The sequence below is a fragment of the Amblyomma americanum genome, chromosome 1 (genome assembly GCF_052857255.1).
Source record: "Amblyomma americanum isolate KBUSLIRL-KWMA chromosome 1, ASM5285725v1, whole genome shotgun sequence".
In the NCBI taxonomy this organism is placed as follows: domain Eukaryota; kingdom Metazoa; phylum Arthropoda; class Arachnida; order Ixodida; family Ixodidae; genus Amblyomma; species Amblyomma americanum.
This window is the reverse complement of record NC_135497.1, coordinates 556,723,529-556,746,444: the sequence shown is the minus strand read 5'-3', so window position 1 is coordinate 556,746,444 and position 22,916 is coordinate 556,723,529. Positions and strand designations below refer to the sequence as shown.

General features: G+C 46.1%; 1 protein-coding gene across 3 annotated transcripts in view; it reads left to right on the top strand.

Moving 5' to 3' along the window:
* The window catches only part of LOC144116357 (condensin-2 complex subunit G2-like), a 194,193-nt gene that overhangs the window by 25,030 nt on the left and 146,247 nt on the right, over window positions 1–22,916 (top strand). For all 3 annotated transcript variants that reach the window (XM_077651127.1, XM_077651126.1, XM_077651128.1), the window contains exons 5-7: window positions 2,601–2,759; window positions 10,436–10,530; window positions 17,486–17,558. In XM_077651127.1, coding sequence (XP_077507253.1) covers window positions 2,601–2,759; window positions 10,436–10,530; window positions 17,486–17,558 — 327 coding nt within the window. The remainder of the gene's footprint in view (window positions 1–2,600; window positions 2,760–10,435; window positions 10,531–17,485; window positions 17,559–22,916) is intronic.

Here is a 22,916-nt window from a genome sequence, read left to right as displayed (position 1 = left end):
ACCAAATCGACCAGCTTAACAAGAGGACAAGTCGGCCTGGCTGGTGCGTGGTCATGCGGCTAAAAACAGTGCTAAGTGAGACAGGAGATCAGGGACACGACGCTGTCCCCACTTTTCGCACAGCGCGACACGTACGTATGTCAGCAGACGATGAGCGCATGTCTGCTCCGACGAAACAAGGCCAGCACTTCCCCTCACTATTGTCCCGAAGTAAAATCATTCCGGCTAGTGCAGAGTGCCAAAACTTGATTTATTCAATTCCTAGCGCATAAATAAACGGCAGGAACACTTTCTACATGTTTACTACTAACCATATGTACAATACAGTGGCAAACTATTTCTCTTTATAGGCCGCATGTGGCCAACGCGAGCTCGTGTACTTCAACAAATTACTAAGTTGGAAGCATCGACCATTGCTATGATTCGCAGAAACTGGAAACGCGCCTACAAGCCTTGAAAACCCGCGCTCAACACCTATCCGCGACGCCACTCCCCGACCTTTTGCCTACCACGAGCTCGCTAGTGACTGCAGCGCCACCTCGTTTGTTTACAAACATGCAGGAGGTCTATATAATTCATGATGTAGTTAGTGCCAAAAACGAGGACCAAGGTGGGAGAAAGACGAGCGCTCGTGTTGCATCTTTCTCTCACTGCGGTCCTCGTTTTTGGCGCTAACTACATCATGAATCAGCTTTGACTAGCTCAACTTTCCACCTTACTAATGATATACAGTAGAATCTCGTTACAACGAACTTCACGGGACCGCCGAATTTAATTCGTTATTTTGAAATATCGTAGTACTGAAAAACCTTTATTTTCATGCCAGTAATGCATCACAAGAACTAAAATTACGTACCTTTGCAGCAGATTTATGTATTGGTAAGTAAATAATAAACGATAGCGCTGGGCACAGTTTAACTACAATTTATTGCTTGAAGAAGTCTGTTATATTCTTCTGGCGAGTAGACGACAAGCGCTGCAGGACGAACGCCTCCACATCCACGACCTTCCTGTGCACGACATCGGGGACATCTTTTCAGCGCCCGAGGAATGATCGGGTCTTTTCTAGAAAGACTAGGACATCCGAGCCGGAAACAATCTCTTCCTCTTCGTGCGCTGATCCAGTGTCGGCATCGTCTTCATCGCTACTACATTCTTCTTGCTCACGCACTTGATTCACGATGTCTTCGGTGGTGAGCTCCGCGAATGTAGCCGCCACGCTGTCGCTGGGCACATAATTCAAAAGTCGCTGTCCATGGTAGTTGCCCAGCCGCAGACGTTTTCTTGAGGGAGCGACTCTCAATGTAGTTTTATGATCTTGTCCCGATCTTTGAGCATTCAGCTGCAACAGAATGTCCGCTTTTTCTTTAAGCGAAAACTGGCGTCGCTTCTTTTTAACGCGGGGGCCAGGAGAACTCATTGTCAGCAAAGCTAATGCACAACACAATCACAGCGCCGATAACTTTGCAGATCCTACCGTTCGCTGTCGACGTGGTGACACTGTGCTGAATAGCCTTAAGACTACGGCGCAGTATGCGATCACACGCTGGATGGATGATAATGGCCTTACCCTTTGTATCGGGCGGCAGCTTGCGCCGCCTAGCCTATATTCATTTAACGCGACACTAGAGTTGATGCCGATGCCGCTGGGGCTGTATCCGTTGCAACGCGTTCCCCAGCGCATAGCTGCTGCTTCGGATGATGATGATGATAGGCGTCAGCTTCAGGGATTTGGTACGAAACTTTGACGGAACTTTGCAATAACGAAGCGTCTTGCGATGATTGCGAGATTAAATTACATACGTTATTCTGAAATATTCGGTAATTTGAAATTCGTAGTACTGAAAGTTTTTTACATTTAAAATATAAGCATTTTGGCGGGGATTTTAAAAAAATTCGTAAATCTGAGAATTTCGTTAATCTGATGTTCGTAGTAACGAGGTTTTACTGTATAAGGGAAAGGGGGACAAAGCTGACATAAACAGCTACCTTCCCATAACAGCGACGTCAGTGGTGATGCAGATTGTAAAGGACAGACTGCAGGCTTGGGTGGAGAATGAGGGGGTGCTAGGGGAGCCACAAAATGGTTTCCGGGAACAAAGGAGGTTGGAGGAGAATCTGTTTTCATTGATGCACTGTATAGAGATTGGTGAAAAGAAATGCAGGCCCCTATGGCTAGCATTTCTGGATATACTGGAAAAAAAAGGTGTGAAATTCTCTGAAGATAGTGAGGTATGGCCTTAAAAAGTGTGTTAGTAAGGCTTTGACACTTCTGTATGATAAGCAAATAAATTTGTGTTCAATGGGCTGATTCTGGTGGCACATTTGACGGTCATCAAGTTCTTGCTTGTGCGTATTGTTGGTGACGAAGGTGGCGTCGCTTCATTAAAGTAGTTTCCGCTCGTCCTGTTTGCATCTTTTCTGTCTCCTGTCCGTTGTGCAGAGTATGTTTTGTGTTGATGTCGTACTATTCCATAGTACAGTGCAAGGCATGAGTAGCAGTGCGATAAATGTGTCCGTGTTTTTATTCTGATAAGGCGGTGCAGCCTCTCTCACTCGCTGTGCATTTTTCTTGCCTCACATTGTGGTTACTGTTGCAGGTGACAACGGAGCAGTTAGTTGCGACCGTCCTCATCATGATGAATGGCCTGAATTCAGACAGCCTCGATGCTGTGGAGCTCGATAGAGATCAACGCAAAGTCCTCTATGAGCAACTTGCCAAGTGTGCTGTCTCAGCAAACTACCTGGACAGGCCCAAGGTGATGGTTTACCTCGAGTAGTGTTGAGCGTGGAAATTAACTCTCTCAAAAGGGTCAGCGAAAGCAAATATAAAGTTGTCACTCTGGTAAATCAATTGTTTGAGGACATTGTTAGTGTTTTGGTCAGATGAATACAGTGAAACCTGGATATAACGAAGTTGAAGAAAGTCTGGCATTTTTCGTTAAATCCAGGTTTTCGTTACATGCACTTTTCGCGAGAGGGCCGGAAAGGGCAATTCAGAATGGAAATCAAAATAAGAAATAAATGTAGGTGAAATCACCGTGAAAATGTTTACAGAAAAACCCCATTACTTGAAGTCTCATAAACACGGATATATGTTCTGCGATCGTGCTGATGGCGCGACTGCCGCAGAAGCCGCGGCCACCTCTGCCGCGTGGGAGAGGCGGGGGCATAGCGACCAATCTGGAGAGGGTAGACCAGCCGCGGAGGCACATACTTCCTCCCGCATGTGCTGTCGGTCTGCCCGCCACTGTTGCCCCAGGAAACGGACTCTTCGCCTTGCGTCGCTGACGCTCTCCACCCTCCCCACTCCAGACGCGCGAGAGCTATATGCGCTGGGCATGCACTGCTCTTGCAGTTTCGTTTTTGTTATGCTCCTTCTGAGCATGAACTGTTGTAGTGCCACGTGGTATCGCTGTGCTGTATTCATCGTGTTTGAAAAGTGAAAGCAACGGAGATGCGGTGACGGCGCTGGAACATGACGTGCTGTCTCAACTGCAGTCTCTCGTTGACTTTCCTCTCATGTCAGTTGGCGCTTTATCGTCGTGAACGTTTCTGTCAATTTTCGTAACTCGGCACATGCTAACCAATAGTCAGCTTAGCAAGTTCGTTATACCAAGGTCCTGCAACACGTCCGTTACATGGAGGTCTCGAATACACGTGCTTCAATGGGGGCAGCGTTGGAGAATTAAAAAGCTTCGTTACAACAAGGAATTCGCTATATGGAGGTTTGTTACATCCAAGTTTAACTGTATTGGAATCCCTCATGCAGCATGGGAACAGGTCATTTCATGTCGTATTGGCCTCGGATGTTTTAGGCGAAGTGCCTGTAAACAGAGTGAACCCCAGTGAGAGCTTCTTGAAAAATTTGCGCATAACAGTAAGCCTGTGCCTATGAGGTTGCTGCCTATTTCGCTACCTTTTTCTTAAATTACTGTGTGGCCTTTGATAGGGCTGCGAGCTCCATTATCTTCAGGGGACCCGCAAGAAATATTTCTGAAGCAGCAGTTGCATTGTTCTGAAATCAGGCCAGAACATTGACAGATTGGACTGTATAGTTAATGAACGTGTATATTTCAGAAACCTGTCAGCTTAGGCCTTTCACAGTTTCGAAATGAGCGCTGTGGTGCGATTTTCGTGGTACTTCTAAATTCTCGGGCAGTGGACGTGTTTGTCCACCCGCAACACTTGCTGTTGCAATGTTGCACCCGCAACATTTGCTGTCAAAACTAATGTTTTTTCTGCAGGCACCCCTGCTATCATCCTGCAAGAATCCATGCCCATTCTCCGTACTGAGAATCTGTACTGAGGCGCGCGTGCGCTCACGTCGCTGCGCGTTAGACGGGTCACATGAACCTTGAAATCGATGCTTTAGACGTGCAGAAAACTGCCAAGAGCAGTGCACGTTTTGAAGCAAGCTTTTGCTTGGTGTAATCAAAGTAGTTACCAGTCTGCCAGCCATACTTGTCAGGTAAAGGCAGTATATACCATGTTTACTCGTGTAAGGGCTGTTCCTGTGTAAGGGCCGCACTCCCAACTAGGAAATTCAAAAGAAAAAAAAGTAACTGAAAATTATTGCTTTATCTGTGCATAGCTCTGCTCATGTGGTACATTTGGCTGGGAGCTAATAGATGATTACTGCCTACGACACTCGCTATGACCATGCACGCGTCATCCCATGTGCCAGGAACCGCGAATGTGCGGTGCCCTAGCGCTGCTAACTCTGTGCACAGCAGTAGTGTGCCATTCAGCCGGTGTCGCTAGGCCTAGCATGCTTCGGATCGAAGCCGCAGCGAAAATGCCTTGACTCTAGTCACCTCACATTAAAACTAGGGGTGTGCGAATATTGAAATTTTCGAATACGAATCGAATACATTATGAAGAAAAAATGGCTTCGAATATCGAATCTAATATCGAATACCTGGTCAGCACAAAAAATAAATTCAGAAAAGATAAACAAGCAAACACTGTTGCTCATTATTTTTTCAAAATAGTGTATGGCCCTTGCAAGTGAAATAAACAAATCTACACTGCCTGAGCACTGTATAAAAAAAAAAAAGTATGATGGGCGCAGAAATGTATACTACAGTAAAATACCACTTGAACGAACTTCATTTAAACGAAGTATTCAGTTGTAAAAACTTTTTAGAAACCCCACACCGTAGCGCCATTGAACCCAATGCAAACGTCCTTCAGTTTAACGAACATCAGTGTAGTGTGCATTTCAGTTCTACAAACAGTTTTCGGGGCGCCATCCCATGTGTCCTAGGTCATTCTGAACACTTAAACAAGTTCAACCTGCCCTTTTTGCCACTTTTTTACATTGAGAACCGCGCCGACCGCCCTCCATTACCGCGTTACGAAACTACACGAAGTGGCGTGTGCATCGCATTCCGAATTCCGATAAATTTAAGAATGTAGAAGCCTGACGCGATTAATGTGCGGCAGGCAGCAGAAATGCTCACAGGAGCTTGGTGGAGTGTGAAACCAGCAACAATAGTGAATTACTGGCAAAAAGCAGATCTGCATGCAGCAAACTGGACTGCTGTGGACACCAGTCTGTTAGGCAGAAGATCATGGCACTGATGAAGAACACAGTGAGCCAGGTGGCTGGCCAGAATTGTCAGAAGGACTAGGTGAAGATAGCCTTTTGTTTTTTGAGGAGTATGCCGCCTGTGACTCCCTGGTGAAGATGAATGCTGCATTCACTACGGAAGATATTGTAGAGAGTTTATTACCTGAAGAAGACGAAGACGAGAAAGATTCAACCCGCGTCATGATAAAGCGCCAAAAATATATGCCAAAGAGGCACTAATCGGCCTGGAAAAAGTTAAAGCCTTTGCTTCTCTGGCACAGCAGTTTGCTGGGCGGCAAACTGCTGTGCCAGAGGAAGTCCATGAGTGCTTAGACACAGTGACTCAGTTCCCAACTGCTGCAGTCCTAAGTGGGAAAGTGCAGCAGATGATTAGTGTTCTTTGCAAGGTGTTAATTAGCGGAACTTGAGCAGAGTGACAAATAAATGGGCTGATATACGATTTGACCACCCTTTTTTTTACCTAATGGCAACAAGCTGCTGCACACTTATTTCAGTTGAGTGAACTTTCACTTTAACAAACTTTTCCCTGGGGTCCCTTGAAGTTTGTTCAAGTGAAGTTTCACTGTACTTAATTGAACAGCATAACAGTATCCAACCTGTAATGTGGTCAGGCAAAATGAAATCCATAACATGACAAGACTGGAAACAAAACTAACATGATGGCTAGTAAAACCTAATTAATTCAGAGTTCAAAAGAACCGACAGAAATGCCCAGGTTATTCGAAGGTTGATTTATAAAATACCATGCCCCCCCCCCCCAGAAAAAAACTACCGAAAATGCGGTAGTCTTATGAGGCGGCTCTGTCGTGCAAACACCTGTAATCCCGTGACAAGCACAGAGTTTCAGCGTGCTGGAAGACATCGGGAACGTAAGCGAGATGGGAACGCACCTTGACGCCGGAATGGCGAGACTGCTTCTAAAAAAAAAAAAAAAAAAGACGAGCGATGCATCAGTCAGCGTCTGAAAGCGGCACGGTGCTGAGATTGGACTACTGGCGAATGCGTGGGGCCGACAGTTGCCATTGCCACGGGCGAGTGGCCAAGCTCAGAAACCAAAACTACGCGGCCAGGTTATTTTTTTGACCTAGTGACAGGGGCCCTCCGAACATTGTCACGCCTGCCGTTAGGCCCACTTAAGAGGTGCATGGGTTACAGTGCACCATGCAATACACAGGGTTTTTACAGGATCGCTTGCCCTTTTGTGACACCTCGACTCGCCCCTTCGGGAGCCTCACGCGAAATTCCGCAAGTAGGCTTTCCTGCATAGCGTAGTTGACCTAGACAAGATGTCGGTGGTCAGTCACGCTCGGAGAGTTCAGGTGACAGAACGAATGCCATGGGTGTGGGCATTAATTAGATAACGTATTACGGAAGGATAAAAAAATAAACGCGCTTTCGCACTGCAATTGTTAGAAGTGGGTCGTCCCCTATGTTGTTCGCAGAACGTGTGGTATGTGGGAAAGCCCACTTGCAGAATTGTGCACAAGGTCAAGCCTAGCGTCATCGGAATGCGATCGGTCCACGTGATAAACGATGGAGAAGAAAGAGAACAAGGCCTTTATATTGTTTTCCTGGAACTTTAAACTCTATATTCAGATAATTTGTCCATATATCCAGGTATTGCGATTTTGTCACAATCAAATTTACGAAAGTCGGCGCGGTATACGATCGCTGCCAAGTATTCGGGAATTCACGAATATCATTTCTCGTATACGAATATGAACCGAATATGAAACATTTGATTCGTTTCGAAATTAGGATATTTGCACACCCCTAATTAAAATGAATGTATAATTGATTTCCACAAGGCCTTCGACAGTGAAGTGCACGGAAAAGCAGGCCAGGCGAACGCCACCTCACTCTACCGCAGGCCACGTCGCTCTGATCCGTTGTCCAAGGCATCATTACTGTCGCTTGAGTGCCATACCTTCGAAGGGGCTTGATCTTAACTCAGAATCGCGTGACGTTTGCCAGTAAACTGATCTAGCAACCTGTTACTAAATGTGGTTAATTTGTGCTGGTCGTTAGGCACATGTCCTATCATCCATACTTTCACTGTCCGTTGCCGTGGTGGCTCAGTGGTTATGGCGTTTGGCTGCTGACCCGAAAGACATGGATTCGATCCCGGCCACAGTGGTTGAATTTCGACGGAGGCGAAATTCTAGAGGCCCGTGTACTGTGCAATGTCAGTGCATGTTAAAGAACCCCAGGTGATCGAAATTTCCGGAGCTCTCACTACGGCGTCCCCATAGCCTGAGTCGCTTTGGGATGTAATACCCCCATAAACCGTACTTTCACTGCATTATGCATTGAAGGATTTCTCGGGACTGCGCTAATTCATCATAAACGGGCGTGTCACAGCATAACGAAAGGGCTGCATGATTGGGGCTCTGCTGTAGTCTGAAAAAATTTACACAAAAATACCGTTCCCGTGTAAGGGCCATACCCCATCAAAGCCGCGAATAAAATGTGTGACCCTTACACGAGTATATACGGTACTTCATTTTGGCTACTGTTTAGGTTGGATTTTTTCATTGCGAGGATGGGTCAAGTTCAGCATTTTGAGTTGTCAGGAGCACTGTTGTTCTGCTGCTTTTGTTCTGTTGTGGCATAACTTGTCTGCCTTGTAAAGAAGATGAGATGGACAGAACAGCTTTATGGGAAGTGGTTACCATATACATTTAAACATCATTAATTCGGACTGCCACTGGAGTTCTGCCAAACAGCCATATTAGTCTATGGCGTCGGAAGCTTGTTTATTTCACCCTGTGTGCTGGCATCAGTCAATTTGGATGGCCCCCGATGGTGCGCTATGTCGAGGTATAACGTGCTTGACATGTTATCATCCAGATGTTTGTCCACCTGGCTACATCGTTCCCCATGCATCATCTGACGTGCGCTCAAAGGCAGGCATGTTGACGGTTGGCAGGCTCCCGTCAGTAGACTGTCATCTTGTAGTAGTTTTGTTTTCAGAGCTTTGCCACCCATGCATGGTGATGGAGGCTATTGGTTGCGTATATCTGCCAGCCATCTGAACTGCACCCTGCTTGGAAAGGTGAATTCTTAGTTGCTGATCTTTTTTATGGCGGGAGCCTTTATATGGAGCCCACCTCGAGCTGTCGCGTGGATGAAGCTCGTCCAAGGCCAGTGATCAAAGTGGCCAGATGAGATAATGAATGGAGGGGCGCCAATGGGAGGAAGAAGGAAGGAAGTAGGAGGAGAAAATGTTGCCGACTGAGGAATTGAAAGGGGTAAAAAATTGACAGGACTGTTAACACGGTGTAACGAGAGACTCAACAACAGCCGGTAAGGTATTTATATTTTAAGATAAGTTTAAATAGAGAATATAAGTATGACTTGATATATATATGTAGTTCTAGAGCACTCTTCAGTTTCCCCACATACTCGCTTTTCCACTAGGTCGCCTCTGCAGTCTGCCGGTCTAGGCGCGACTGATGACCCTGTCCTCGGGCGGCACATTGGGCAGCAGCTGCTGCAGATGGACCAAGCTACATTCTTCCATTCTTGCCATATTCTCCCTCTTCCTTCAGTGGTAACCACCATCCACATGGTTCCCATTGTGACCATCCTATGAACGTGCATTCCTATGCTCTCCTGATGCCCTCCCCTCAGACACCCTCCGGTTAAGCTCTCGCCACCACCTCCTCTTTCCCTCCGGTTACTGCCTTCCAGTTATTGCGTTATTGCCATGCCTTCCTCCTTCCATGGTAACCCTCTTCCTCTTTCAAGGTGGTTCCCATGGCCGGTCATGCCTTCTTACGCTCTTGCCATACCCTCCTCCTTCCGGTTGCTTTGCCCACCACTGCAGTGCTAATTTCAGCAACCTTGCACTTCCTGCCACCGAACGCTACGTCGGTGGTTCAACCCTTGGACGAACAGATAATCCGCATAGTGAAGGTTGATTGTAGGGTTGGTTGAACGGCTCCTGCAGAACCCGAGGACTAGAAGGTGCCTAAAAATCGACCTCTTAGGCACCCTGTCTACGCTGAGTGCTTTGTGGAATTATGTCAAAAACAAAACTATGCAGCACTGCTTCTGACATTCCGGTGTCTGCTTCCCCCGGAGAAGACGGAGCGAATGCTTTGTCGGATGAGTTTGACGAAGCCTTCAAGGGGGTTGATGATATGTGGAACCAGTGATGATATGTGGAACCAGTTGCCTGAATTTCGTGGTACTATGTGATCGGGCAGCCGTGCGTGACTTTGCCTCTGCGGACAACCACATTGAGGCCGCGGGAGAGCTTGCGAACAGACATCATTGCTGACTTTGCGGATAACCAGGGCACCATTGATGTGAATTGTGACGAGGTCTTAAAAGAACATGTGCCTATGTGTTCCATGTGTTCAGCATAGTTTGTTGATACACTGCGCATTGATAAAAGGCTGCAGTCTCAGCTTTTCAGAGACCATCGATAACATTGAAAAATGTTTTCGCCAAGGCAATGAAAAACCATAATAAATTCACTACTATTTCGCTTGGTATGTGCGCACAGTAAGTGGCTATCGTAGAAATTTTTTTTTTCACCTCAATTTGTTTGTGTGCTGTTAAATTTACTGCTACTTTTATATAAATTTAGACGTTATATCGAACTTGTAGGCATTATTTTGTGAGGTCAGTATATGTGGGGTTGACTGTATGACCCTAGTTTCATAAATACTGTTAGAAAGAAAAGACTGGAAATGTGCCTATACAAAGAAAAACATTTGGCACATTGAAAGAAAAAAATTTTTGAGACCTTGTTGAATGTCTAGAAGTACCATGTGCATTTTGTCATCTTTGCTGCCGCAGAGGATTTGAGCTCGTACTTTAATTTTTTAGGGACGGAAAGTTGTAACCTTTTTTCTCACGGTGGACAAGAAACTTGCCCATGCCATTTATAAGGAAGTGGATGGGGCCCTGCCATCCATGACAAGGTTGGTAAAAGCTGCTGCATGTTTGGTATCAATTGCATGGTTTTGTATTTTGTGTCTGGCTGTCAGGCCTCCCATTCACATGTGAACTGCTGTGACTGAGGAGCTGCCATACTTGAGCCAGATTTGGTGGCTTTGTTTTGGTTTTGCTGTCATTTTTTTCAAGCAATTTACTATCAAATAGCACTTATCTTTACATGTGTATGTGTTGCAGTGTCCACCAACACATAATATTGCTTTGCCAGAAGCTGCCTACCCATACTAGCACACATGTTTGCGATGACAGGCTACTTTAAATCATGGTGGAAGAAAAAAAGGTGCCTTGACAGCGTGGCTGGGCTTTGGTGAGAGAGCTGCCACTTAGTGTGACCTTTAATGAGCGCTGCCGCTAGGGGTAGCACGTGTTCAGGGGCCTACCCTCTCCGCAGATTCTGCTGGTGTTGTTATGGAGCAGTGGCACATGCAATGAAAATTTGCAACCTCAGTCAGCATTTAAAGACCCCAACCTTAATATATGTCTGTTTTTTTATTTACCTGATTAATTCTGAGCAGGTAGAGGCTTTCATGTCCAAATACTTCCATTTCCGATCATGGAGAGGCGCATCTCTCAACACCTCGAAGCGGGTACCAGAGGCACACACAATAACTTGTTGCTTTGCCTGGCCTATTAAAGAGCCATTTCATGACATCATGCTGCTAATAGCAATGCCTGAGTGGGTGACTGGCAGCTCGGCTTACAGGTGTACGATGCTGGGCAGGACTGTCTCGTGCGTTCCCTCCGACTACGACTGCAGAGATGTGCTTTGATCTGCTGTTCTGAATCTTTTATGCATTTAGGTACTGCGAAAAATGCATAATTTTGCATTAATATGGGCTAGAAGCACTTTGTACCTGGCTGCGATTGCTTTTGAGCACTCCCATAGACAGATTCCCCCTTAGCGACTGTGTTCGCCTGACTGTAAGTGCGAAAAGCATTTTGACAGTGGTTACTCCAGTTGAACTAGTTTTTTTGAAAACATGCTGCAAAACTTGACGTATACAACCTCACCACTGCTGAACTGCTTGCATCGTGTTCAATTTGCATGCAGTAAGCACAGAGTGGATCTAACAGCACATCTTCTAAAATAATATGTTGCTATGAGGATGTGACCATTCGGCAAACAAAAAAGATCTGTTACTCGCGAAGCTGACAGTTGAGGTGTCAAGTGTGAAAAGTGATCTAGGTTCAGACAGCTGACTTTCTAGTGATCAAATGGTGGCCCATTTCGTGCGGTTTTTACGAGGCTTTACATTTCTAGCAGTGTATGAAGCGTACTACGTCCAAGCCGGACACTTTCCGGCGCTTGTCCGGCGCTCTGGCCGACGGCAGAGCGCACGCTTCCTACGGTTCGCATGTGTGCTGTTGGATGGCCAGCGGCCTCCCCTTGTTTTCCTGTGTTTCCGAGTGGACAGCTCCAACAAGGCGGCAGAAAACGTGAGAACTTGCGATGGTCCCAAATGAACTCTTCTTCCCTCCGCATCTCCTTCATGGAAGCGTCCATTTCTGCCGCAGGGGGTGCACGCACGCGATGCAGGCGGCGCAGCTTTGGGAGAAAGGGAAATAGTTTCGCGCCTTTTCGCGATCTGCCGACGGTAGCAAAGCAACGAATTCTGTCTGTCTGTACTTAGCTGCGCCGTTTTGAACCGACTTAGTTTTAATGACTGCTGTGGTGCCGCAGGCAAGCTGTGTGCGACGTGTCAAGCATGACGGCCTTCGAGTGCATTTTCGTTCAGGGCTGGATGAATGCCAAACATTGCGAGTTTGCAGCCTGGATTAGGCCCGTCGAAAGTAACTCGAATGCAGCGTACTGTGTGCTGTGCAGAAACCAGTTTTCGCTCAGCAACATGGGAAGAAGAGCGGTGACAAGTCACGCTGAAAGTAAGAAGCACCGACTGGCCAATACCGGAGCCGGGACACCCTCTGCAGCCTCATTTTTAACACCGCCGGCCACCGTTGTGACCAATGCCGGGACACCCTCTGTAGCCTCATTTTTGACACCGCCGACCACCGTTGTGACCAATGCCGGGCCAGTGCCGTCAGTTTCTGCGCATCCTTCAAGTGCTTCAACTACTGCGACGGACGTCCAACTCGATCGTACAGCTAAGGATATCTTTCAGCGTGACTTAGAGATCATAAATGCTGAAGTGATGTGGTGCCTCAACGCAGTTATGACGCATACATCACTCCGTGCTGCCGTGGCATCGGCTTCTCTGTTTCCTTCGATGCTCCCATCATCAGCTACAGCCAAGAAAATGCAGCTTGGCAAAGCAGGATGTACTATTGTCTATGGCCTCGCACCTTTCTTCAAGGAGAACCTCATTTCGGAAGTAAGCCAAGCGTCCCACCTCGTTGTGGCGTTTGACGAATTGTTAAACGAAGCTGCACAAAAAGAGCAAATGGACGTGTTGGTTCGCTTTTGGTTGGATGCAGAGCAGAGCGTGAAAACGCGCTATTTGACGTCATGTTTTTTGGGGCGCACGCGAGCGGAAGAATTGGTGTCCGCTTTTAAAACTTCCACAGATGGACTCTCCCGATCAAAAATCCTTCAGATTTCAATGGATGGGCCAAATGTAAATATAAAATTTCTCCGTGAGATCAAAGAAGCACCTTGTGAATCCAGCGACGGTCGTCGTATTCTTGAAATTGGCAGCTGTGGCCTTCATGTTGTGAACGGTGCTTTCAAAACTGGACATGCGGTAGCAGGTTGGCAACTCCTGGAATTTCTTCATGCTTTGTACAACTTATTCGAATGTGTACCTGCCCGATGCGCTGAATACGCACGCATAACTGGGAGCAACATTTACCCTATGAGTTTTTCGCTGTGCGGTGTGTTGAAAATGTTCGTGTAATTTCAAGAGCTATTGAGATTTTGCCGTACATAAAAGTGTACGTCGAGTCGTGTCGAAACAAGAACAACCGACCGACCAGCTCCAGTTGCTGTGTGGTTGAAACAGCCATTCGCGATCCTCTGCTGTCTGCAAAGCTAACATTTATGCTTGGCATCGCGGAGGAACTGCAGCCGTTCCTGGCTCAGTTCCAGACCGATTCGCCTATGCTTCCATTTCTTGGCGCATCATTGGAGAACCTTCTACGATCATTAATGAGCAGAATAGTAAAGAAGTAATAATGGCGGCGGACAGTCAGTTGAAGTTGATCAAGGTGGACATGGACCTTACTGTGAACGTAGTTGCGACGCTCAAGGTTGACCTTGGGTTTGCTACGAAGAATGCGCTCCGAAAGGCCTCGAAACTTTCAGATTCGGCTATCCTAGGGTTCAGAAGGGACTGCACCACTTTCGTGAAGAACTGCGCCAAAAAGATCGCGGAGATGTCGCCGTTGAGGTTCTAGCTAGCGAGGGGATCGTCATCTCTGGATCCCGCGCGCTGATTCCCGATCTCAGGGAACGGCGTCTAAATGATGCACTTGAAGTTCTAACGGAGCACCAATGGATGACAGGAACAGAAGCTGACCGGGCGATGCGGTCCTACAAGCATGTATGCTCCCTAGCCTCGACGCAAGCAACATTGAAAAATTTCAATAGGAGCACGCATCGGCTGGATGCTCTTTGGGCAGGCATCTGTGGTTCGAACAAAGAACTGTTAAAACTTGTGAAGGTGATTTTGTCTCTTTCACTCAGAAATGCGTCTGTCGAATGAGGATTTTCTATTAACAAGGAACGCCTTGTTGAAAATCAGAAGGAGCTATCTTTGGTCACTTAGCGAACCGTGTACGACGCTGTAATGTCGGCAGGAGGAGTTGCCAACATTCAGCTGACCAAGAGGGTGCTCCAAATGGTCTGTGGGTGAACGCACGGTGGAAAGAGGAGCTGGAGAGGACGAGAGCAGAAAGGGCCGATGCACTGAGGAAGGAACGGGAAAGGAAGCGTGCTGCCACTTCTGTGAAAGAGCTTGAGCTGAAAAGACTAAAGTGTTGGCGGACGCCAAGATGCAAGTGTCCCTCATGCAAACGAAAATAAACTCTCTAAAGCAGTGAAACAACACTGAAGCGTTGTGCACGAACTTGAGGTTGACTTTCCAGTGTTACTTTGAGGTTTGTCCCTCTCTCATTTCAGCAAACTAAGGTTTTTGTAATCTGCAGTTAGTCTGAATAGACTTGCTGAGGGAGAATCGCTCTTGTGACGCTAAAGTTCAGGCCTCACACCATTGCGGTTACTATCAGTAGATTGAAATATTTCACATTTGAAAATATTTGTTTCCGCATGCATCTTCCTTTTAGTTCATATTTGAAAATGTTCAATTCGATTCGCAGTTTGTTTTAGCATTTTTTTTCGAAGATATTGGATTTGTTATGCATTTTGCTAATCTCTACCTTTTTTTTTTAAAATGAAATAAATACTACTGCTTACTATTCAAATAGGATTACATCGTTTTTATTTTTTAATGTGCTTACTGGAGAGTGATACCATCAGGCGGCTTTGTGTCAGCTTGTTTTCACATAAAACAAAGTACTGTGTCACTCAGGGAATTTTACAAATGCGCTCAGGGAAAACCTGGAAAACTCGGGGAATTTGGAAACGTCAACTTAGTAGACACTCTGCTATGGTGAGGTACGCGATCAAACGCTTTAGAAAACTCTAAAAAAACTGTGTCAACTTGGAAACCCAGATCTAGCAAAGAATGTAATTCATTAATAAAACCTGCTGGTTGTGTTTCACACAAATAGCTTTTGTGAAAACCGTGCTGACAGTTAAAAATTGTTATGTTCTTCGAGATAATTAATGATAGTATATAGAACATGTTCCAAAAGTTTGCAGACAATGCTTGTTAAGGAGATTTGACAATAATTGAGGGGAGAAGTGCGATCACCGGTTGCACCCCATATGTGCGTAATGATGTTTCAGTGCAGTGCAGAGCGCGGTTTCCTTGGTTGCGATAGAAGCAGATATTCGTGGTGCTTCACTTAAGGAACTCTTCATTGGACTCTCCACCTGACAAAGGGTACTGTGCGCGAAATTTAGCAATGTTCACGTAAATTTGCTCCATGTAGGCCACCCATCAATAGCGGCAGGGTGTCTGAGAGGATGGCTGTACAAAGTGAAGCTAGCAGTTGTTTCAACACCTAGGGTGTGGGAAGAGTGGTTGGGGGCTTCGTATTGTCACGTGGTGGTGACGTTGAAGAACACAGTAGCAATACTGTGAAAGACAAAACTAACTTTTATTGGGCGAACCTGTGCCCGCAAAAAGAGGCTACACTTACAGCACAACGGTAGCGGCGAACACGGTCGGCGATCGTCGAAAATCTGGTCTGCGGGTCAAGCGTGTCGGCTGTTATATAGCAGTTGTCGAATGTTCCAGACTAATCGTTGGGACCCGCGTGCCTTCCACAAAGTTCTACACCATTCGCGTCAGGCGATGAAATCAGATAACATAAGGCTCGGCTACAACAGACAGCGAATAGAAGCATCGATGACTTGCCAGAAACTTCGGATAGATGCGGCGCATCCCGCGCTGTGCGATAACACTTGTTAGGCGGGGAAACATGGTCGCCCGATAAAGATAAGTACACGTGTCAGTATTAACTCTTTGCCTCTCTCCATCCTGTCCTTCCACAGCCCAGTGCCGATTAATTATGTTGGCACCTCTCTGTTACAAGCTCTGTGGCAGCATAGGGATAGTGACTGATTGCTCAGCACCAACGTAACAGTTAGAGCCGCTCTGTTCCAAGCGGCTTTAAAGGACTATTGGCACCAAATTTTTGCTTGCGTGTTTTCTCCATTCAAAGGATGCTTCAGGCATCAGAATGCATGTATAATGCATGTATAACCGCTAAATAATCTATAATTTATTTTCTTCTTGATGCTGTTTTGGTTTGATCAACCAGATGATGGCTGTGACGTGTAGTTTACACTTGGGTCACGTGAGGTACGAAAAAAACAGCAGTATAACTGCTATGCCATTTTTTGTCATTCCAGCTCTTGGAACAGGCCAGTTTAAGCATTGTAGTGAACGAAAACTATGTATTGACATTTATATTGCAGTTTTTTCGTGGCTCACATGACTTAAAGGCCAACTACATGTCATAGCCATCGTTCAGTTGATGAAACCGATACAGCATAAGAAGAATTTAAATTATAAATTATTTTGTAGTCGTAGGTGAACACCACACAGTGAACCATGTATTCGAGTGTCCATTGCATCATTTGAAAGAAGAAAATACGAAACTAACATTCGGTGTCTATAAACCTTTAATGCACATTTTACATGTTGGGCCAACAGATTTGACATTACTCCAAATTAACTGGAGGCACGAATGTCAATTACTGTGAGCCAACTTACTTGTGTACATGTGTGAACAGAGAGGATAAATGTTTCATGTTACCCAGGTGAACTTTGAAAGGTAGGAAGGTAGCCTCTATGAATACAAGAGCTTTTATTGACAATCAGTGGGTAGTACTGAAGCGAAAGGGACTATGTAAACAGCAAGATAGGCAACAGATGAAAGAAGTTAAAAAAAGAAAACTCGAACAAAGGTGCACATTTCGTGGCTCACATAATGCCTGCAGCAGTTGTGCCCCACTTTTAGTGCAACTTTTGATACATGCATGGAGGAAAAAAGACTGCATCTCTGTATGAAGACTTCTTGAGCTCGTGTCTCTGATGGCTTTCTTCAGTGTAGTAATTTGGGCATCTGCCTCTCATGCGGTAGTTGTGGGCTTCGATCCTCAGTGGGTACAAGCTTTCCCCTGGCCTGGTGCTCTTGTGAAATGCTTGGGAATTGACCCCATCTTGTTTAAAGAAAAATTCTTGTGCCATTAAAGTGCATCATCTTCAGAGGGCTCTTCAGACAAGTATATGTGGTGTCATCCCCTTCTTTGTGATTTGTCATTTACCTCTTCCTAAAAGTGGGTAGCTGTTGCAACCAGTGCTTCATTATGCGTGTGCAAATTTTTTGTTTCAGTGTTTTCATACAGGTGTTGGCCCAGATCTACTTATCTGCATGGAAAGCAGTGGCTGGCACGGAACAGGCGACGGTGAGATGTTGTTTTTGCACGCTGAGCACTGCTGTGTAACTTAATTATGCAATGCACTTAGCTCTGATGCTTTATGCCAAAGCATGCCTCAAGGTTTGCTCCGTGAAACTTGAAAAGAGTCAACTGACGGGCTAGTTGGTTTTTCATGGTGTTTTACCGGTGTGTTTTTTTTGTCCACGTTCCTTCTTCCGCGTCTTCTTGCGCTGGTAAAACACCATCCGTGAAACTGCTTTTCAAACTTGCATATCTGTGCCACACTAGCTCAGTTGGTATCATTTGGGCTGCATGAATTGGGAATCTCGAATGTGAATTGAATACTGATCAGTTTAATAATTGTAACTGTGAATGGTTAGTCACGTGAACAGAGCCACGTAGATGATTGCTTCATCTGTGGCATGGCATTGTGCCAATGTAGCCTGCACTGAACGACATTTTCTTTTTTTCGTCTTCTGTGAAAACTTGCTACCCAGCACCCACCTGCGGTCTTCCTGTCAGGCACGTTTAGAGCCTTGCATGTTGTAGTTGTACCACCCAGAGCAGGCTTGCTGCTATACGTAGCTCCGGGCTATGCTTTCTCAGGATAAAACTAGTAGAGTTGAAAACCAGTTGTTCCCAGTGTGCTGTCAGAGGCGTTGGTGAGGCACATTGCAGTGGAAAACGGGAATTTGCGGTCAAGATAAAGTGCCACTTGTATGTGGTTGCTCATGTGGATGTTGCAAAGCTACAGAGGTTCCAGGAAGCTGTTGGATATTACCGACACCATATGCAGATCGTGACACAGCACTGGGACAGGGGTGTGTTCAGTGGTGCTCATTTTCCACTCCTGTGTCACAAAAGGAGGGGACATTAAGTATCTTGGTATGTGAAGTGTGTGGCATTGCAACATTTCACCACGGCTGCTGGAATTGCGGTCCCAGGATTAGTTCTCAGTGCGTCAAGAAATTGGTTGTGCAGGTTGTTTCATGTCTTCAAGCAGCAATCATGGCGTGGGAAATTTTGCATCTCTTGTAATAGTATTACTGCGTTATAGTGCTGGAAGGTGCAGATGTCACAGAGAGAAAGTGGCTAATGCTTTGTCTACAGTGCAATCCACTTATAACGATAGTCTAACCTCGTTTTAACGAAGTAGCATCGGGACCGTAAATTAGTTTGTTATATTCAATATTTGTTGTAACAGTAGACATAAATATCGGCTCTGACAAATCTGCAATTTGGCTTGCACAAATCTTCTAGATACTAAAATGCATTATTCTTGGCTTCAAACCCACTGTAAACGAGGTAATCGTTACCTGTCTCCTTGTGGCATTTCAAACAAAATATACCAGAATATGGGAAAGTCGAATTGCAACAGAACAAAGTTTGTTTGACAAAACAAGTCTGCGTTCGTTTTATTTGAAGAAGGATGTGATCTTCGTCTGGTGGCTTTTCACAGCACTGAGCAAAATGAAGTTTTCCACAGTGTCCACGCACAAGAAGGCCTTTTCTACTTCCGTAGTTTTGGTCGTCGGGAATTTTTCTAAATAGCCTCTCAGCCTCCTGGCCATGTCCGTGTCGTCCGCACTGCTTATCGGTGGTTCATCACATTCACCGTCACCTTCACTGTGGCTGCTGCTGTTATCCTCAGGCAACATAACGCGATCCACAGTTTCTTGATTCATTAGCTCGGGTGCCGCGACCAAGTTCTCATCAGCCAAAACGACATCTTTAAATGTGATGCCTGGGAGTGCCAGTCGATACTATGTTTTATCCAGCTCTACCAGGTCTTTGGGCTGAACTTTGTTTTTGACGGCAGGCAAAACAAAACCAGCATCTGTGTAGCAGTTCCTTATTGTAGACCGCCTCACCTCATTCCATGACCCGTACAACATTTCGAGCGTTGTCTTGATGTTGATGGTTGTTGATCTGCATCAATCGATGTCAAAAGCCAGTTTCATCACTAAACGCTTCAGGTAGTTGCACTTGTGTGAACGGATAATGCCCTTGTCCAATGGCTGCAAAGCAGAAGTTGCATTTGGTGGCAGAAACACGAGACAAACCGCCTTCAGCATGATCGAGACTTTGTGCGCCTAACAGTTGTCCAGGACCAACAGGACCTTCCTGTGCTACCTCTCCATGTCTTGGTCGAAAGCTTTGCGCCACTACTCTGAAAGCTTAGACGTCATCTAGGCTTTTAAATTCCGGACGCCTTTCAGGCACCTCGGACGTGCAGACTTATACCCCTGTCACGCGGCCAGTTTCAATGGCCATTGAGTCGAGGGCCTTCGAAATTCTCAATCGCCATCGAACTTTAATGAGTTGTGTCGCTGCTACACGGCAAATCTCAATGGCCATTGAAATGGTTCTCGTGTCTTACGCCAAGCTTGTGTGGTGCCACAATCGCTACTTTGGATTTTGCAAAAATAAAAATATTTGATAAATGTATACTAAATTCTTAAATACATGCACTCGCACATGTCGTTTAAAACCTTTTTAATTGCACGTACGCGACGGACCGATGCAGACACTGCTGTAGCCACTCTAATACAAGACGAGCCAAAACCAAGCCAGTCCAACTGCGTCGGAGCGCTGCTTCGTCAGGCTTAACACCTGGGAAATCGCCTTGATAGCTGAAAAACAAAAGCTATTTTTCTCTTGAAACTTTATGCGAAGGTAAGAATGGGCAAATCGAAGGCGAAAGAACAGTTTAGAACACGATATTGCTTTGAGGGATTAGCGGTGAACCTGGTACCGCTGTGAAGCGGGCGGGCAGGTCGCTGCCATGTTGTCAACGCTAAGTATGCAAGCAACGCAAAGACCGCAAAGCAAAATTAATGCGCTTAAAACCAGTCTGATACAATTTTATAATTATTTTACGCACTGCTCACTATAAAGTTTAGGCGAATAATGTTTGTTCATGCTTTCGTACCGTGAATTTATCGTGTAAGAAAGTGCGCTTGGCACCGCTCGAAGCAACGCTAGCAACCTTGGGCAGCGCTCGAAGGCCCTCGAAATCTCGATGGAGTTCCGCGCTGCTTTGTTGACTCGATAGACTATTGACTAGATGGCCTTTGAAACTGCCAGTGTAGCAGCGCTCAATCGCCTTTGAGTCGATAGACTATCGGTTCGAGGGCCCTCGAAATGCCTGTGTAACAGGGGTATTACTGATGACGGTGAGCTGTCTTGATGACAGTGAGCCGTCTTTTGTCAAAGCCATTCATGTTCATGGCAATGACAACTGTCACCCGGTCTTTGTTCTTTTTGCCTCCATGGCAGTTTCATTCTTTACTGCCAGTGACTGCTCTGGCAACAGCTTGAAAAACGCACCGGTTTCGTCAACGTTGTACATGTTGCATTCTTCGTATTCCTGGAGCAGAGGCCAAAAGTTCTCTAGCCACTTCTCACATGTCTCCACGTCGACAGCAGACCCTTCGCCGGACAGCGTGTGCCACGCGATCTCGTGCCTTTCTTTAAAACGTTGCAGCCAACCGCTGCTTGCACGAAAATCGTCATGCCCCAGTGCGCAGGCCAGGCTGTTCGCCTTGGTTTGAAGAACTGCTTCTGATGCTGGCAAGTTTCGTGGCCTTATGTCTTTAAACCATGAAAGCAAAGCTGCTTCCACATCTGGGTGATGGCAAGGCCTAACTCACGGTCAGCTTTTATGGAGTCCTCGGTGTTGCCCTCAATCTTCTTTCTTGCGGCCAAAATGGTGGAAAAGGTACTTGGGGGAACGCTGAATTCTGATCCAACATCCTTTTTCTTGCGGCCACTGTCCAGAGCTCTCAATATCTCCAGCTTTGTCTTGAGCGAGATAGCCTTCCTATTCATTGCCGTTTCGACCGCTGCAAGAGAGGAGACTGTGGTGATGCCGGCTTGCCACTGCCTCGCAGTTGCCAGTGTTGCTGCACTTGCCTTCATCGCTTGACAAGTGGCGCCGCCCTTCGGCCCTTTGTCGTCACACGAGCTGCGAGTTTTTGCGCTCTGTTCATAAATGTCGCGACCGGTCAAACGCGAAGTTTTTATGCCAGACGGCCAAACTCTCTGCAACCTTTTCAAACGATAAAAAAAAGTGTGGTTGTGAGTTGGCTTTTAATATTTATTCGGCCTTTTTTATGCTACCTTTCGAGCTTTGAGCCTCGCGTAAACCAAATATTTCTTCATACTGATATCATGGTGGATCTGACGTCTTCGGTTTCGTTATAAAAGAATAAATGCCGCAAAAATGAAGCATGACCAACCAGAGTTCATATTTAGTTTTCGGTAACCGATAATTCGCTATGTCAGTGTTCGTAATAACGAGGTTCAGCTGTGCTGAGAGAATCGAAAAGTCCATCGTTATAACCAATTATCGTTATATCTGGACTGGCAAAAAAGAATTAAAAGAACAGCAAAAAGAATGCACCCACGTATTCCCCCATGCATGTAGCCACCGCCACCCGCGCTCCTGTCAAAGGCGCACAGTGTCTTGGCACTCTGCCAAGTTCGCCCAGTGAGCCACCCCTGCTGGAGATCCCATAATAAGATAAATGCCCTGGTGGGGCAGCATCTTCATGTGCTGCCAATGTTGGTGCTATGGACAGAGCGAAACTGTGAAATGTGCTAAGAAAAAGTGAAGGCTAAAAAAAAAATGTAATTTCTCAATGACAAAAGGGGGGGTGGGGGGTTCAGAGATATTGCCTTGCGCTTGGTCGCTGCTATTTTTGCCCAGTTCACAAACGCACAAACGTGCAGAAACAGCGGAAACTATGTTTGTTTGAGAAAGCTTTGCACGGCCAAGCAAGCTCTTCCCTCCTACCTCTGGCAATTGCGACAGTGATAGTGTTATTTCCCAAGGCCCTACGCAATGCCCTGCCCTCTCGCGCTTATCGCCACGCCGGCCGGTTTGCAGAGTTTTCACATTATTCTCTTCAAAGTATTTTATTTTTTATCAAACTTTCAGAGAACTTTTGGTGGCAAGCACCTTCCGGGCGGCCAGAATCCTGTTGTTGTATCCGTTATTTTGCCGATAATTTTATCATTATGTTCGGTTTATTTTTGCACAGGAGCAATGGGGGAATTGATATATCTAAAGAATTTGATATAAGTGATATGTCGTTATATCTGCTATCATTATCAGTGGATTACACTGTATTGATGGTGACGAAATAGTCTGACATTTGCTTGTTGTGCCGCAGCTGTGGCCTAGTCGTTTGAACATCCGCCGCGCATGCGGGAGGTGCGGGGTTCGATCCCCAGCGTCGCCAGGTACCCACCGGTGATACGATGAGTACAAGCTGTCCCCTGTTCTGCTGCTCAGCTTCTTTAGGGGTGAATGCTTGGGAAATGGGTCTTTGACCCCACCTTGAGTAGACGAAAAGCACCGTGTGCCATGACACTCTTTGG